Source organism: Eriocheir sinensis, chromosome 58 (assembly GCF_024679095.1).
Source record: "Eriocheir sinensis breed Jianghai 21 chromosome 58, ASM2467909v1, whole genome shotgun sequence".
NCBI lineage: Eukaryota > Metazoa > Arthropoda > Malacostraca > Decapoda > Varunidae > Eriocheir > Eriocheir sinensis.
In genome coordinates, this window is record NC_066566.1 from 4,092,621 (window position 1) to 4,110,177 (window position 17,557).

General features: G+C 44.4%; 1 protein-coding gene across 3 annotated transcripts in view; it reads right to left on the reverse strand.

The window, feature by feature from the left end:
- Positions 1–17,557, reverse strand: part of LOC126985066 (inhibitory POU protein-like) — a 194,037-nt gene that overhangs the window by 111,537 nt on the left and 64,943 nt on the right. For all 3 annotated transcript variants that reach the window (XM_050839411.1, XM_050839410.1, XM_050839409.1), the window contains exon 2: positions 13,393–13,473. In XM_050839411.1, the coding sequence (XP_050695368.1) occupies positions 13,393–13,473 (81 nt within the window). The remainder of the gene's footprint in view (positions 1–13,392; positions 13,474–17,557) is intronic.

Consider the following 17,557-nt stretch of genomic DNA (forward strand, 5'->3'; position numbering starts at 1 on the left):
GAGGATTGTGCAGTTTGCCCTTTGAGTCACTTCGTTTTCTTTTGTTCCTCTTTTCGTCACCTGTCTGTGTGTGTCTGTCTGTCTGTTTGTCTGTGTGTGCGTATGTTTGTTTGGCGTCTATCCCTCTTACCTCACCCCTCTTGCACGTTTTTACCTCTCTCTCTCTCTCTCTCTCTCTCTCTCTCTCTCTCTCTCTCTCTCTCTCTCTCTCTCTCTCTCTCTCTCTCTCTCTCTCTCTCTCTCTCTCTCTCTCTCTCTCTCTCTCTCTCTCTCTCTCTCTCTCTCTCTCTCTCTCTAGTTTTCCTTTTTTCTTTCTCTCTCTCCTTTTCCTCTGCCCTTCCATTCATCTTTATCTGATCCCATTCTTGTTCTTTTTTTATTATGTTACATCTCGTTTCCTTTTCCTTCTTCCTTTTCCTTCTATTCCTTTTTCTTTTCTTTCCTTGCTGTTTCTCCCTTTCCCATTTCTCTTCTCCAAATTTACTCTCTCTTCATTTCTTTTTAATTATTCTCCGTCACATTTCCTTTCTTTTCTCCCTCCCATCCTTTCCCATTTTCTTCCTTTCCCATCAGTTCCATTTTTGTTTCTTCCCATCATCTACCATCCATCCCTTCCTTATCTTCTCATCGCTTCTTTTCTTTTTTTCCTCCCCTTTCTATCCTCCACTTTCTCATCCCTTCAATCATTCTCCTTTACGCTTCCTTCCCTTTCTCTTTCCCTTCCCTTCCCATCTTCTTCCTTTCGCTTCACTTCCTTCTTTTCCTTCCCATCTTCTACCATCCCCTATCTTCTCTTTGCTTCTTTTTCTTTTCCTCCCCTTCCTATCCCTTACTTTCTCATCCCTTTCCTCTCCTTCCCTTCCCATCCCTTATTTTCTCTTTGCTTCTTTTTCTTTTCCTCCCCTTCCTATCCCTTACTTTCTCATCCCTTTCCTCTCCTTCCCTTCCCATCCCTTATCTCCTCATCGCTTCAATTCTCTTTTCCTCTCATTTCTATCCCTTACATTCTCATCCCTTCCCTCCTTCATCCTCTTCACCCTATTCCCCTTCCCCCCTCCCTCCCCCCCTAAGCATAATGGCGCCCCGGCCCAAGCACACGCAAAGAAATATAAAGTTAATTCACCTCGCCGTCGGAGCCTCGCATTTGGAGTCCCGCGGTTGGCTCGCTCTTTTCGTCCGAGTCCGGCAAACCGCTAACCAAAACTCCAGACCTCGTGTACTCTGTTTTTCCTCTCACTCACCTCTCTCTCTTTCTCTCTCTGTTACTCCCCCCCCCACCTCTCTCTCTCTCTCTCTCTCTCTCTCTCTATCCATCTATCTATGTATCTATCTCTCTTTCTCTTTCTCTCACCTTCCTGTACTTTACCAAAATTTTTAATCTTGTGTTGTTTTTTTCTTTCCTTTTCTTCTTTCTTCTTTACCCGTCCCCTCTTCTCCCTGCTCTCTTCTCCCTGACTCCCTTCCTCCCTTTATCTCCTCCCTTTCACCCTTTCCTTCACCACCTTTCATCATTTCACATCAGGTTTTATTAATTGCTTTTTTTTCCTTCTCCTTTCTTCCTTCCTTTTTTTCATCCCCTCTCCATCCCTCTCCTGTACTTTCTCTCCTTCCCTCTCTTTTCCTCTTCCTTCCAATCTTTCCTCTGTCTGATTCCTGCCTTCCTTCCTTTCTCTTTTTCCCCCCTCTTTATTTATTTCTCTCCCTTCCTATCCTTCCTTTCTTTCCCTCTCCCTCTCACCTTCTCCACCATTCTTTCTGTATTTTCTTTTTCCTCTCTCTCCCTCTCTCCCTTCCTCTCTTTCCCTCTCTTTATCTCTTTCTCTCCCTTCTTATCCTTTCTCCTTTCCCTCTCCCTCTCACCTTCTTCACCATTCTCTCTGCTTTTTCTTTTTCCTTCCTCTCTCTTCCTCTTCTTCTCCCTCTCTTCATCTCTTTCTCTCCACCATTCTTTCTTCTTTTCCTTTTTCCTTCCTCTCTCTTCCTCTTCCCCTCCCTCCCTCCTTCCCTTCCTCACTCACTCACTCCCGGTTCCAGCTTCTTGAGTTCAAAACCTCGACCGCTGCAGCTTCCTGGGATTGAGAGCTTGAGGGCGGGGCGTGGTTAGGGGGGAGGAGAGGGAGGGGAGGGGGGAGGCAGTAGGGGTGGGTGAAAGGAGGGGGATAGAAGGCACTGTTGGTTTGAGAGGGAGGGGGATGGGAGGAGGATATGGATGGGTGATGGGGGGTGGGAAAGGATAGGAGGTGATGATGGAGAAGGAAGGGGAGAGGGATGAAGTGGGAGTGGGTAGGGAAGGAGGGATGAAGTGTTGATGGGCTGGTAGGGGAGGGGAGGTGAAGGGGAGGTGGGGGAGGAGGAGGGTAAGGAAAGGGGAGAGGTATTAGGATAGGTAAAGGGCAGAGAAGGGAGAAAGTGTTGATAGGTTGGTAGGGGAGGAGATAGGCAGGGGAGATTACTGGGGGAGAGGGTAAGGAGGTGGGGAGGGGGATGAGGATAGGTGAAGGGCAGGGAAGGAAGGAGAGTGTGGGGAGGGGTTGGTAGGGGATGTGATATAAAGGGGAGGGGAGGGAGGAAGAGGGTAAGGAGATGGGGAGGGGTATGAGGATAGGTAAAGGGTAGGGTAGGAGGGAGAAGGTGGGGATGGGTTGGTAGGGGAGGGGAGGTGAAAGGGAGGTTAGTGGAGGGAGGGTAAGGAGGTGGGGAGGTGGATAAGGATAGGTAAAGGGCAGGGAAGGAGGGAGAACTGCGGATGGGTTGGTAGGGGAGGGGATGTGAAGGGGAGAATAGTGGGGAAGAGGGTGAGATGGGGAGGAGGATGGGGATATGTGAAGGGCAGGGCACACTTGGAAGGGGTATTGAAGGGCAGAAATAGAGTTTTGTGAAGGGATAAGGGAGCGATGGATGGGAAAGATGATGGGGGGGAAAGTGAAGGGGAAGAGGTAGGGTGAAGTGAAGGGAAAGATAACACACCCCTTCCCTTACTCTTCCGACCTATCACATCCCTTCCCTTCCTTTCCCTTCCCTTCCCTTCCTTTCCCTTCCCTTCCCTTCCTTCCTTCCTTCCTTCCTTCCATCTTTCCCTCCCTCCCTCCTTACTTCCTTACTTTCTTCCTTTCTTCCTTCCCTTCCTTCCTTCCTTCCTTCCATTCCTTCCCCCCAAAAAAAACGAACCACCGCGTGAGATGCAGAGAGAGAGAGAGAGCACGACTTAATATATTTCGTTACCAGTCCAGTGTTTATTATTATTATTATTATTATTATTATTATTATTATTATTATTATTATTATTATTATTATTATTATTATTATTATTATTATTATTATTATTTTACAGCCATATTACTTTTATCTTCTGCTTTAATCAGGGTTAAAAAAAAAGAAAAAGATACATTAAGTGCGTTTGTGTATGTGTGTGTGTGTGTGTGTGTGTGTGTGTGTGTGTGTGTGTGTGTGTGTGTGTGTGTGTAAGTTTGGGAGGCAAGAGTGAAAACATTACTCCTTCGTGAAACAATTCAGTGTTGGCGGCCGGATGGGAGGAGGAGGAGGAGGAGGAAGAAGAAGAAGAGGAGGAGGAGGAGGTGGTGGTTCGGAGGTGAAGTCGAAGAGGAGGAGGAAAGAGTAAAAAAGAAAAAAGAAAAAAAAGGAGTGTTTGGAAGTCAGGATGAAGAGAGCGTCTTAAAGTCTGTCATTAGGAAATCGTAGCGGTGAAAACGTGAACTAATGGACCGACACACTCTCTCTCTCTCTCTCTCTCTCTCTCTCTCTCTCTCTCTCTCTCTCTCTCTCTCTCTCTCTCCCTCTCACTTATTTTTTTCACTTATTCTTTCCTCTCTCTCTTTCTCTCTTTCTCCTCTTCTCTTTCTCTCCCTCTCTCTCTCCCTTTAATATAATCATCATCATCACTCTCACTCTCTCTCTCTCCTCCTGCTTTATTTTATTTTCTCCTCGCTCGCTTTCTCTTATCTTTCTTTCTCTCTCCGTCTTCTTCCTCTCTCTCTCTCTCTCTCTCTCTCTCTCTCTCTCTCTCTCTCTCTCTCTCTCTCTCTCTCTCTCTCTCTCTCTCTCTCTCAGCGCAGTATAGTGTGGAGTCTATCATTTATTTTGTTATGTGTGTGTGTGTGTGTGTGTGTGTGTGAGAGAGAGAGAAACGTGAAAGTGGATTTAACTGACGAATTTTCTTTTTTTTATTCTTGTTAAGTGTTTTCGCTCTGGCTTGTTAACCAGGGGGAGAGAGAGAGAGAGAGAGAGAGAGAGAGAGAGGGAGAGGGAGAAGACTTGTTATGACTCAAGTTTAGATTTTATAAGAGAAAAAAAATAGTTTTCATCCATATATTGTTTTGTTTGGGTTAGGATGGGAAGGGGACAGGGTGTGGAAATATTATGGATGGGGAAGAGAGGAGATTCTGGTGATGTGGACGGGAATAAAGTGGATAAAAACTCAAGCGTGTGGACTCGAACATAAACAAAGGGACTCCAACACTAACTCCATGAAATTTTAAGGACTCCGACTCCAACTCCTCCCCTTTCCCCCTCCCCTCTTCTGCAGTACAGTGGTAGGCAAATCTAACCATATAAAAATACATACAAGTCATTGGGACAAACAAAACACATAAAAGACGTGGTTAAGTGTGTATGCGTTTATATGAATGTTGTGTAGTGTAAATGACATTGAAGTGTTGGTGTGTGTGGGGTACAAAATGTATAAGAGAACTATAGGAGGACGTGGACAGAGAGTTGAAGATAAACAATTAGCAGGAAGGGAAGTGTCACCGGGGAGAAGAGCACACGGCTGTTTGTAGGGGTTACTGCTACATATTAATAGAGGCAAGAAAAAGGGAATAAGGTATAAAAAATGGGCTTAAGAATGTAATAGGGAGTTAAATCTTGCTTAGTAATTGTGAATGGGGATAAAAATGGGATGATGGGATGCAAGTAAATAATGGGGTGAATGGGGAAATTGGGGATAGGGAAAGAAAATACTGTCTGATGTTAGTGTATGAGAGGAAATGGGAGCAAAAGTGATGGGAGGGTATTGGGTAAAGAAATGGGAATGGGGGAATAGGAGAGGCAGGGAATGGGAGTCAAGGTGTGGCCGCGACGTTCAAATTTACCTTTTCCTAATTGGTTTCCTGATTTTTTCCTATTGTGGAGTATAGAAATAGGCCTAAAGGTGGGCTGGAGAGAGAGAGAGATGAAGTTTTGCAGTATTTATTGAAAAGTCACACACACACACACACACACACACACACACACACACACACACACACACACACACACACACACACGTAGTATATATAATCGGTTTAGCAGTCAGTCCTTGGCGGGGTTTTCTCTCTTTCCGGAAATCTAAGAAAACTTGGAGAAGCTGTTCATCTTTTTCCTCTCCGGTAAGGTCAGGGAGTTTGAGTGAAAGTTTCCTAAAAGGCGAATTATACAGAATTACTACCCCATATAAATCCTGCTCTGAGATCTTTGCCTTGTGATAAAGATGTCCAACCCGAAAATAGTTAGAAATGATTATGCTGGGAAAATTAAAATCTCTCAGGGAAAATTCTGGGAAGCATCAATTTTGTTTTTCGGAAAGAGTAGTTTGGACCTCGTTTGGACCTCTGATCTTTCTTCATCTCCTCGTAAGTTAGTTTTTGGTTGACGTTTTCGTTTTTGTTATTTAGTTTTCTTTCGAAGTAGTAGTGGTTCGCGTTTTAAATGGTCTTCTTTTAATACATCGTTTAAACGTTGTTATGCATTACAGGAGCAGGAAGTAGCGGGCTTTTTTTTTTATTATTGTGTCCTTTTTTTTGTGCCCTTGAGCTGTCTCCTTTGTTGCAAAAAAAAAAAAAAAAAAAAAATTGTAGTCTGGTCAGGTATTCGTTATTTTTTTCTATGTGGGCGTCTCCGGGAGGTGAGCGAGGTGCTACGTTACAGGTGTCACGTCTGCGTGTTTAGGGCACCAGTGACGCACGATACTCCTCACCTCCGCGCGGGACGTGACATCCTTCACCGTATCCGATCCGACGTTTTCAAATTTTCGCGCTCGCAACACCTAGCATCGTACTCATTTACCTGAACAACGATAACGCTCATGAACACTAAGTACTGGTACCGAATCAATAGTGTAAAACAATAATGAATAATGAATGAAAAGAAGCTAGTGGAAAGTTAAAAAAAACAACAACAACCGGTATTATAAGTGCTTAGGGGAGGCCAGATATGTACCCCCTCGGATCGGATAGGGTTAATCAACACACTGACGTCTCGTTGTGAGGGAGACCCAGGACACGCGCGGCAGCCTGCAGACGTGGGGTGACGAGGCTGCCGCCGTGTAGCGTGCAGTGTTCATCGCCAGGGGCGCTGGAGGGACCGTGGAAAGCTTGGCTACTGCTAGAGAGTCAGACATTTCCATATTCCACCAAAAAAGTCTGTGCTGGACTATGGAAGGTCGATCTATGGAAGTTTTTTTTTATTACAACAAAGGATACAGCTCAAGGGCACAAAAAAAGTAAACAAAAATAATAATGAAAAATGAGCCCGCTACTCGCTGCTCCCCAAAAGAATCCAAAGAGGTGTCCGAAATAGAGGTCAGTTTCGGCCATATATTACCAGCGAGTGATAGACATTTACATATTCAGGGAAAACGTCTGTGCTGGGCTATTGAAAGCTCTGCCGCTATACAGACATTTACATATTCAGGGAAAAGTCTGCGCTGGGCTATTGAAAGCTCTGACGCTATACATTACAGCGAGCGATGGTCAATTTTTAGGTTTCAGAAAAAAAAGTCCTCATTGTGTAAAGACTCATTGAACGTCAGTTATCGCAACGAGCGCTTAAACACATCAGAGTAAAGCTAGAACTTATTGAATAATTGAATGCAAGTAATAGATAATACTGCAATAAACGCAGCTTAAGAATTATTAATGAGTATCATGACGAGGGCGCTTTGTGAAGACTTATTATGATCATTATCGCTGGTGTTGTTGATTTTATTATTATTATTATTATTATTATTATTATTATTATTATTATTATTATTATTATTATTATTATTATTATTATTATTATTATTATTATTATTATTATTATTATTATTATTATTATTATTATTATTATTACTATCATTACTGTATTTATTATTATTACTTTTGTTATTATTATCATTATTGTTATATTTATAATTATTACTTTATTCGTGTAATTTCTAGAGACCATTAGCAACACACATCATTATCCTTTCACTCACGGTATCTAATATTTGCAGAAACTCAACACAAGCAAGCAACACAAATCCACCTCTGTGACACAATACCGGAACACTCATCTTTGAAGTGGACTTTTTTTTTCCCGAGTTCCATCATTCCCATCAAATTTACTTTATATCTTGCCATTAGCAGAGGATGAGAAGCGAGTCACATTCCGGGTACAATCAAGTGTCTTTAGCGCTCTTTACAGTCTACCAAACACCTTCAATTCCAACCATCTCAAATTTTCCTCACATCTCACGACTATCAAAGGAAAAGAATCAAGTCACAATGAAGCATAAGTCGAGTCTAGGATATAATCAAGTCTTACTGGAAGCATTGGTGAGTCTGTCTCTCTGGAAGTCTTTATAACGCATCCCATTTTCTTTATATTAGTATTTTTTTAAACTTTAAGCACAAACTACAAGGAAAGGGATAGACAGACAGATATATAGACAGAAAAAAAAACATACATAAGCGAGACAGACATAGACAGATGGACGGACAGAAAAATAAACTACTATGAAAAGGAGAAACCGAGATTATTAAGATGAACAGAGAGCAGGAAGGAATCGAGCCTCAAGACAAGTATCGTTGAGTCTCCCCCTTGGTTGGAAGTCTTTCATAACAACAACCCGTTTTCTTTACACACTCGCGTCTTTGAACATTTTTCCCGCCCTTCTTCCATGACGTTTCCCTTCCATATTAAGACTAACAAAGACCAAGAACAGTCACAGTTACGTTTCTCTATACTTTTATTTATTTTAATTTAATTTAATTTTGTTTTACTCTATACTTTTCAAACAATTACTTACGTTAGCGCTTGACTGATTTCTATTTATTATTTTTTTTTTGCCCTTTTTTCGGAGCGTATCACTTTTTGCGCGTACTAGGAACCCAAGTCCCTTTATTACGCCTTTCAGTAATTAGGACGGCATAAGCATCTCCCCCCCTCGCCCCCCATCCCCCCCACACATACGCACAGACAGCTTGCGCGGGGGTAAATACGCGAGGTATTTACGCCGAGCTTTATGCTGGTAATTATTGCGTCACGGTATATTGAGGTTGAGTAATATTTCAATTATTATTATGCTGAATATTGGTTTGTGTCGTGAGTTTTTAAGAGTTGATTTAGAATGTTGTAGTTAATGGTGGTAAGAGTAGGAGAGAGAGAGAGAGAGAGAGAGAGAGAATCATACAACTTCATACAATTCTAGACAGACACAAAATCTTAGAAAAACAAACAAACAAAAAAGAAAGAGGAGTGACAGACAGACAAACGAAAACGAACAGGGAAAAGGAAGACAGACAGAAACACAGAGAGAAAATCAGACACCAAAAAAAGAAAAAAAGGGAAACAGATAGATAAAAAAAAAAAATAGACGTAGTGAAGACAGACAGACAGACAGACAAAGGAACTACTAGGAGAGAAGAAGACACACACACACACACACACACACACACACACACACACACACACACACACACACTATAACAAAAAGTCGTCCGCATCAGGAGTTCAAATGCAAGGGACAGCTAACAAGCGTGGCCAAATCCGGGTCTCATAAATGTATGCTGTATATTGCCACGAGCGAAGGGGAAAAAAGAGAGAGAGTGAGGCTTGAATTCGTTATATCGCGACCCCCCCGTTGTGGAAGGTTTCGCGTTCGGATTAATGCGGGATAAATCATTTGTTTAGTACTGCGTTGAATCCGTTTGGGTAGGATTCATTATATATATATATATATTTTTTTTTTGCTAAGCTCTTTTGTTGGTTGTTTTATGGGATGTGTTTAAGGTAAGGTGAATGGTGTTTTAAGTTCGTTTTTACCTCCTTTTTTTCTTTATTTTCTCCTTCCTTCTCTTTCTCCTCCATTTTATCTACGCTCTGACACTCCTTCGTTTATTATAGGGTCGGTATGGTCTGAATATCTATGTAAATATATGTAAGTCAGCGTTATGCCTCACCATCTAGTTCACTTTAATAATGATGTTAAGTTCCTATGCGTCTAAAAGTATATTAAAAACTGGGTTATTTTATCATTCTCTCAGACGCTTTCGACTCTCTTAACTATTTTTCAAAGGCCACAAGAGAGATTAGTCGGGGTTCCATGAGTTTTTCTTTCTCGTTCATGGTGCGAAAACCCTGTCAAACGATCTCCAGGCTCATAAAACTACCCATGGAAATACTAACACAACAGCCTTATCAAATGTTGCTGTGTGAGCTCCGAAATGTTTGAGAACGTTGATGTATCTGCGAGTGTTGTTGTTGGTTGTTTTGACGCCTCTGCAACGGGATCACATTTACCTTTCTCTGATGTACAAGTTGGGTTTCAGGTTTCATCATCTTCTTCCCTCTCAGAATGATGTAGCGTTGTTGTGTGTCGAAGAGTGAATTGAAAGTGTGGTTATGTATCTTTCTTTTCCTTTCCCTGCTCTTCCCTTCCTGTCTTTTCCCTTCCCTTCCCTTCTTTTCCCTTCCCTTCCCTTCTTTTCCCTTCCCTTCCCTTCTCTCTCCTTTCCCTCCTTTCGCGAACCTAACCTAACCTTACCTTTACTCTTCATCATTTCCTTGTCCAATGCCGTCTCCTCTCCCCCGCTCCCTCTCTTCCTCCTCCTCCTCCTCCTCCTGGCCTCGTAAATCCGGCTGAAACACCTTGCCGCCACGTCCTGCGATTGGTCACCTGTTTCGCGACACGGGCGGCCTCGGAGATACCTGCATTATTTAGCGCACCTGCCCACAGCCGCCTCCTCCCGCCCCTTGCCCCCCGTACCCCGCTGACCCCCCTACCTGTTCCTCCCTTCCGCCTCCCATCCGCCTCCCATCCGCTTCCCTTCTAGATCCCCGTCCAGTCTTTCCCCATGCACCCCTTCCCTTCCCTTGCTTTATCTTGCCCTTCACTGCCCTTCACTGTCCCCCTTCCTTCCTTTCCCTTCCCTTTAGTGATCCGAGTTTATGTTCTTGTTTTTTTTGTCTACTTTTTCGCTTTCTTGCTTTGCTTTCTTTCCCTTCTGTTTCCTTCTTTTCTTTCTCCTTTATTTTTGTTTCTTCTAATTTTTTGCGGTATTTTTGTTCCCCTCCTTTTTTTCTTTTCTTTTTTTCTCTTTTATTGCTTTCTCTTTTATTTTTCTTTATTTTTTTTCACTGCTGTTCTTTTCCCTTCTACTTTTCACTCCATCCTCGTCACTTTCCTCTCCCTCTTTTCCTTTTCCATTTTCTTTTCTTTGTCTTTTACTTGTGTTGTCTCTCCCTCCTTCATCCCTTCTTCTATTTCTCTCATTTTCAGCATTTTCTTTCCATTGTCTTTTCTTTTTTCTTTAAATTCTGTTGTCTTCTTCCTCTTCTCCCTTCCTCCTTCACCTTCCATTTCATTTTCTTTGTTTTTTTTTTATATTTTTGTTTTATTTCCTTCCTCCGACTTCCCCTTCTTTCCTTTCATCCTTTATATTCCCCACTTTTCTCTTTCCTTTCCCTTCCTTTTATTTTCTATGTCTTTTATTTATGTTCTCTTTTATTCATCTACCTCCATCCCCTTCATTCAATCCATACCTTGACTTCCCTTCACTTCCCTTCCCTTCCCTTCATTACATATGCCCGCAGCCTTCTTCCTCACTATCTCTCTCTCTCTCTCTCTCTCTCTCCCTTTACTGACACTCCCTCTATTCTCCTTCCTTCATGGCCCTCCCCTTTTCATTTCCTTGCTTTCCTTCTATTTTCACTTTCTCCACCTTCTGTCTCCCTTCCACCTTGTCGAGAAAGTGTATTGTGTGGGTGTTGCTGTGGTGTGTTGTGGAGAGGGTGGTGGTGATGGTTGACTCCAGAAATAACAGTGAGGTGATGTATAGAAAAAGCCAAGTTGGGGGGATATGCTAATCTGCGCGTGGCTCCAGTGCTCATCTCCGGCACGTTGGCCCTTGAGTTTGGTCCTGGTGATGACCTTTAACCCCGGGACACAAGGGTGGTTTGGTATCCAGGTTACCACAGTTTACCTTCCCCAGGTATTCCCAGGTACCCATTTGTCGGCCCAGACCGAGCGGGAGAATGACCAAAGCAGAAGTAAAAATTGATTTGTATGTAAGTGTAAGGAGATACTTGCAAGGAAACACACACACACACACACACACACACACACACACACACACACACACACACACACACACACACGCACATACGCTAATATCTTCCCACACAGACACCCACATACAGAATTCCCCTCCATCTCTCTCCCCACTCCTGCTCCCTATCTCCCCTCCCCTTCTCTCCCCCCCCTCTTCTCCCCTCTCCCCTTAGTCGAAAACATTTCCAGAGAACAGAGAAAGAAAGACCCACAGAATTGTTCGCGTAAAACCAGTGACCTCTCTCTCTCTCTCTCTCTCTCTCTCTCTCTCTCTCTCTCTCTCTCTCTCTCTCTCTCTCTCTCTCTCTCTCTCTCTCTCTCTCTCTCTCTCTCTCTCTCTCTCTCTCCCCCCCCCTCAGCTGGCCAACGAGCCTCACTTCTGCTCCCAAAAAACCTGGAGTGCCCGCCCCCTCCCTCCCTCTCCCCCCTCCCCCCCTCATCTCCCAGCCTCAGCCACGGGAAGATGCGGGAAACAGCCTCCTTTCTCGGGATGCTCAGATTTGGATGCAGCGAGCGGGTTGAGAAGGGGAAGTGGGATGCTGGTGGTGGTGGTGGTGGTGGAGGAGGCTGGGTGGAGGAAGGAAATGGTGATGTGGTTGGGAGTGGAATATTCTAAAGTAGTGGATGCAGTAGTAGTAGTAGTAGTAGTAGTAGTAGTAGTAGTATTGGTAGTAGTAAAAGTAGAAGTATTTGTAGTTATGGTGGTAGTAGATAGATAGATAGATAGGTAGAGAAAGGTGTATTCGCTGACGTTAGAAAAAGAAAATCAAAACAAAAAAAATAACAAAATTGACCTTCACTCCCAGCATCAGTGTGAGAAGAGAGATCGAAACACTGATGATGACGATGATGAAAGTGATAACGCCTAAGATGAACGGGAGAGAGAGAGAGAGAGAGAGAGAGAGAGAGAGAGAGAGAGAGAGAGAGAGAGAGAGAGAGAGAGAGAGAGAGAGAGAGAGAGAGAGAGAGAGAGAGAGAGAAGATTCCACCACCACCACAAAAAAAAAAAAAAAAAAAAACCCAGCAGCAAAAAATACTCGAAATTACTACAAGAAGACACAAGAGCACGTCGGATGGAGAACGTGTCCCATACCCTTACATTCCTCCTCCTCCTCCTCCTCCTCCTCCTCCTCCTCCTCCTCCTCCTCCTCTTTTCTTTGCCGCCGCGGAGAGAAAAATGTGGTTATATAAGGTAGAGGTCGCTGCTGTTGGGGATGTTTTGGGGTGCGTTGGGGTGTGTTGGAGTACGTTGGGGTGACGTTAAGTGTGATGAGCTGAACGTAAGTGTGTTTGGGTTTGGTGGAGTGTACTGGGGTGAGGGTTATTGTGTTGGGGTGAAGGAGAGTGTGTTGGGGTGAGTGTGAGGGTGTTATGTCGGGGTGTGGTGGGGACGAAATACAAAATCTGGCTCTACTGTGACGCCGAAGATAGTGAGTGCGTGGATTTGGGAGGGAGATTAAGGTTGTAGGGGGGGTGTTGTTGTTTGGGGTGGAGTGCGTTGGTGTGGTGGGAGTGATGTGGCTGGGTAAGGGTGTGGGGGTGTGGGGGTTGGGGTGGGGGTGGGTGTATGTGGGGTGACACTATTGGGGGCATTAATATAAGTGTTAAGGAAGAGTCACATCATTGGGAGGGAGTGTCGTATGGGTGTGGGGTACAGATGGTTAGGTTAAGTTAGGTTAGGTTAGGTTAGGTTAGGTTAGGTTAGGTTAGGTTAGGTTAGGTTAGGTTAGGTTAGGTTAGGTTAGGTTAGGCTAGGCTAGGTTAGGTTAGGTTAGGTAAGGTTAGGTTAGGTTAGGTTAGGTAAGGTTGGGCTAGGTTAGGTTAGGTTAGGTTAGGTTTGGTTAGGTTAGGTTAGGTTAGGTAAGGTTGGGCTAGGTTAGGTTAGGTTAGGTTACGTTTGGTTAGGTTAGGTTAGGTTACGTTAGGTTAGGTTAGGTGGTCCTCTTTCTTGGCACAAATGTGCTTCAGTAGCTCTTTGTGAATGTCAAAAGAGGAAGAAGGGGCGTGGTAGGGAGGGTGTGGTTGGGGGGGGGGGTACTAACCTCGTGTAGGGGGCGCGCGTGGGAGTCGTGGAAGGAGTTGGTGTAGACGCCCTTCTGGTACGGCAGGAGAACCGATGAGAACTGTTGGAGGGAGACACACCTTGTTAGTCGCCGCCGCCACCACTCAACACAGCGCAGAACAGCACCTACTCTACCCCGGGACAACACAGCTTCTACCACCGCTACCACTCACAACAGCGCACCACAGCACCTGATACTACTACACAACACACCACAGCACCTATACTCCACCACAGCATAGCTTCTACCATCGCTACCACTCACAACAGCGCACCACAGCACCTGATACTACTACACAACACACCACAGCACCTATACTCCACCACAGCATAGCTTCTACCATCGCTACCACTTACAACAGCGCACCACAGCACCTGACATACCCAGCACAGTAGAGGATTATCACTACCATCTCTACTAACTGGCCTCAACGCACCGCAGCACCTATACTCCACCACAGCATAGCTTCTACCATCGCTACCACTCACAACAGCGCACCACAGCACCTGACATACCCAGCACAGTAGAGGATTATCACTACCATCACTGCTAACCGCCCACAACACTCCACAGCAACTAGTATACTCCACCACAGCATAGCTTCTACCATCGCTACCACTCACCACAGCACGAAGCAGCAATACCATACTTCAGAACAACACAGCCTCTACCACTAACCAGCCACAGCGCACCACAGCACCAAGGATACCCCATCACAACACAGCATCTACCACTACGATCGCTACCACGCACCACGCCTGAAAATATCACCTTATTTACTCCAGGACTGCATAGCTTCCACCTCTACCTCCACTCTAACTTGCCACAGCACCACAGAACCTCTAGAACCTTTAACACTACCATCACTTCGACTCCTCACCACAGCAAAACAGCATCGCCTCCAGCACAGCACCTATCACTGACAAATGAGCACCGAGGCCAAGCACAGACACAGCGTATGCTCCTTAACGTTACTGCAGGCGAATACAACACCAACAACATCCACAGTGCAACAGGCCCGTATTTTTAACAGTATCAGCGCCTCAGTTCGCCTGTTTTAAAAGCCTCTCGTAGAAGTTGCTGGGGTTTTCATGGACTGTTTGGAGATCCTATTGATAGTTGTACAAGGCCTCTGCATTTTGATAGGGAAAATTACCAATGAAAACCCGGTTAGACCTCTCTGTGCCCTTGGAGAATAGTCGTAATAGGAGCCCAAAACGTTTAGAAATATGGCCCACTGTAGCGGTGACCAGCGGCGCCAGATTGTCGTCCTCAGCCTATCACAATTACCGAGTTCCGACCCCAAAATTGTCCCCTCCACTCCAATAGCTAGATTCATTAATAGTTACCGTCGAAATGGTTAATTACTGATGTGTTTCTATTTTCTCGCATTAGTTGTGTGGCCGGAAACTGAAAAATAGGATGCTTGGAGTGTGATGATCTGGTAACACCGCCGCCACCACCACCACCACCACTGCCACCACTAAAAAGCTGTGTGAAGGTAACAGCCTACAACAACAACAACAGCAACAACAACAACAGCACTGGCGGTGACTTCCCCAGCGGCCGGTCAGAACTATACAGTCCCTCCACACGAGTCTCGCCATCCATCTCCTTACAGTCCCATGTCACCTACCCACGGCAGCATGAGTGACCAACCTGTAACAACCATCCCTACCACCACTGATATAAATGCAGGCCGTCTACCACTGCCATAGTCACCGTAGAATGTGGTGAAACGTAAACATCACTACCGTCACCACCAATGGAGTATCAGAATCATCGCTGTTGCGGCAAATGTTATATTCAGCAGCAGCATCAGCATTCTCAGCATCAGAAGACCTCAGCACGGACAGCACCAAGAACAGCAGTAAAAGCGGCCTTCACTACCACCACTACAACCACCACCACCACCACCACCACCAAAGAATTGTGTGTGGAGGTAACCGCCTATAACAGCAACAACAACAACATCAACAACAACAAACAACGCCGAAGAAGACTAGCATGTCCTTGTAGCGTCACCCAAACACACACACACACACACACACACACACACACACACACACACACACACACACACACACACGCACACAACGACCCCCACCACATCACCTCCGGAACCCAAAAGACACAACACCACCAGAACAAGACAGCCTATAACGACACCACCACCACCACCACCACCACCTTGCCGCCGCCCACCACCGCCGCCGCCGCAGCCCTCACGCCGTCCTATCGCCCCCGCGGGAGCCACAGGCCGCCCCGACACTCCCTAAAAGCCCCTCCCCCGCGTGAGAAACAGCCCCTCGTCACCGCCACCCGAGGGGACTGTAGCGGCGCCCAACATGACCTCTTCCCTCCTCCTCCTCTTCTTGATCTTCTTCCTCCTCCTCCTCCTTCTTTTGTTGCTATTTCTTCTTCTCCTGCTTCTTCTTCTTCTCTTTCTGATGGTGTTTGTCTGTCTGTATGTGTGTGTGTGTGTGTGTGTGTGTGTGTGTGTGTGTGTGTGTGTGTGTGTGTGTGTGTTTTACTCTCTCTCTCTCTCTCTCTCTCTCTCTCTCTCTCTCTCTCTCTCTCTCTCTCTCTCTCTCTCTCTCTCTCTCTCTCTCTCTCTCTCTCTCTCTCTCGTTCCAGGTTATGGTGTGTTTTCTTATATAGGAGAGAGAGAGAGAGAGAGAGAGAGAGAGAGAGAGAGTCGTTTCCAGTAAGATCTCCCTCCCAGACACTCTTGAAGGAGGTTTGGGTGCATCACGAACCTCCTCTATTTTATTTTTTTCTTCCTCTTCTTCTCCTTCTTCCTCCTCCTCTTCCTCCTCCTCCTCTTCCTTCTCCTCCTTCTTTTACCTCTACTTTTTCTTCTTTCTCTTCTTCTCTTTCGTCGTTTTTTATTCCCCTCCTCCTTATTCTTATTTGTCTCTGTTGGTGTTGTTTTGTGTTGTTGTTGTTGTTGTTGTTGTTTGCTATTTCTTCTCGTTAATTTTTTTCCCCTTTTTACGTGTTTTTTTTTTGGTTTCTTTTTTTTGTACGTCTGCTGTATTTTTTTTTATATTATCTTCTTTTCAGATTATCGCATTCCATCATCATTTCTATTTCCGTTGATCGCGTATTTTTTCCTTTGTTTCCTTCCTTCCTTTCTCTCTGTATTTTCATTTACCTTGTTCTGTATATATCTTCGTTTATCATTATTATTGCAACTTTTACTCTGTTTCTGAAGTGAATGTCTGGACTGGCACACGTCTGAAATACCTGACTGATACACGTTTTCATCACCTCACGCGGAAAAGAGAAGGAAAAAAAGAGGAAAAAGAGAGAAAGTCATTGTTGTTCCTATTTTTACGTGTCTGTAACTAAGAAGATAAAAGTTGAAAGAAATTGACGTTGTTGGAAATCTTGCGTCTTCTTCCGTTAATATAATCGTTCAGTTTCTCCCCTATCGTCATTACCGTTCCCTTCATTATCGTTCGTGCTCTCCCTATCATCATCACTATTCTGTTTACGATCACTCAGACATCGTAAGAGGATTAAAACCCACTTAAAGGGCCCGGCGTAACAGTCTCATAGCCAAGTATACCTCAGTGCCACGCTACTACTACTACTACTACTACTACTACTACTACAACGCTTCTACTTATATTTATTTCCGTATACAACGTTATCAGTGACCTTAACTTTGTGTCTACGTGACTTATATATGAAGATACAGTGACCAAGATAAAGAAAAACAGAAATAAAGAAAGGAGAAGAAAACTGAGGAAGAAAAACTCGTGATAAAAGGGAAAAGAAATAAGAAGGAACATTCATCTTATTTCGAGTGTACCAGCTGGTTAGACCTTGAGGTATTTAAATGGGTGAAGGGGATTAATAACTGCAATTTAAATGAGTGTACTTATATTAAAAACTTGTGTGAATTAACGCAGTAACGGGTATAAGTTGGATAGATTCAAGTTCATGAGGGAAACAGAAAAAAACTTTCTCCTTGGTTGTAAAAAAAAAATATTACTGTTTCCTTTTTTGTGTGCCCTTGAGCTTTCTCCTTTGTTGTAGAATAAAAAAAACACGAACAGGCTGGTGGATGATTGAAACAGACTGAGCAGGTATGGAGCTGAGGCAGACACAATGGAAAGGTTTAAATGGAGGTTAG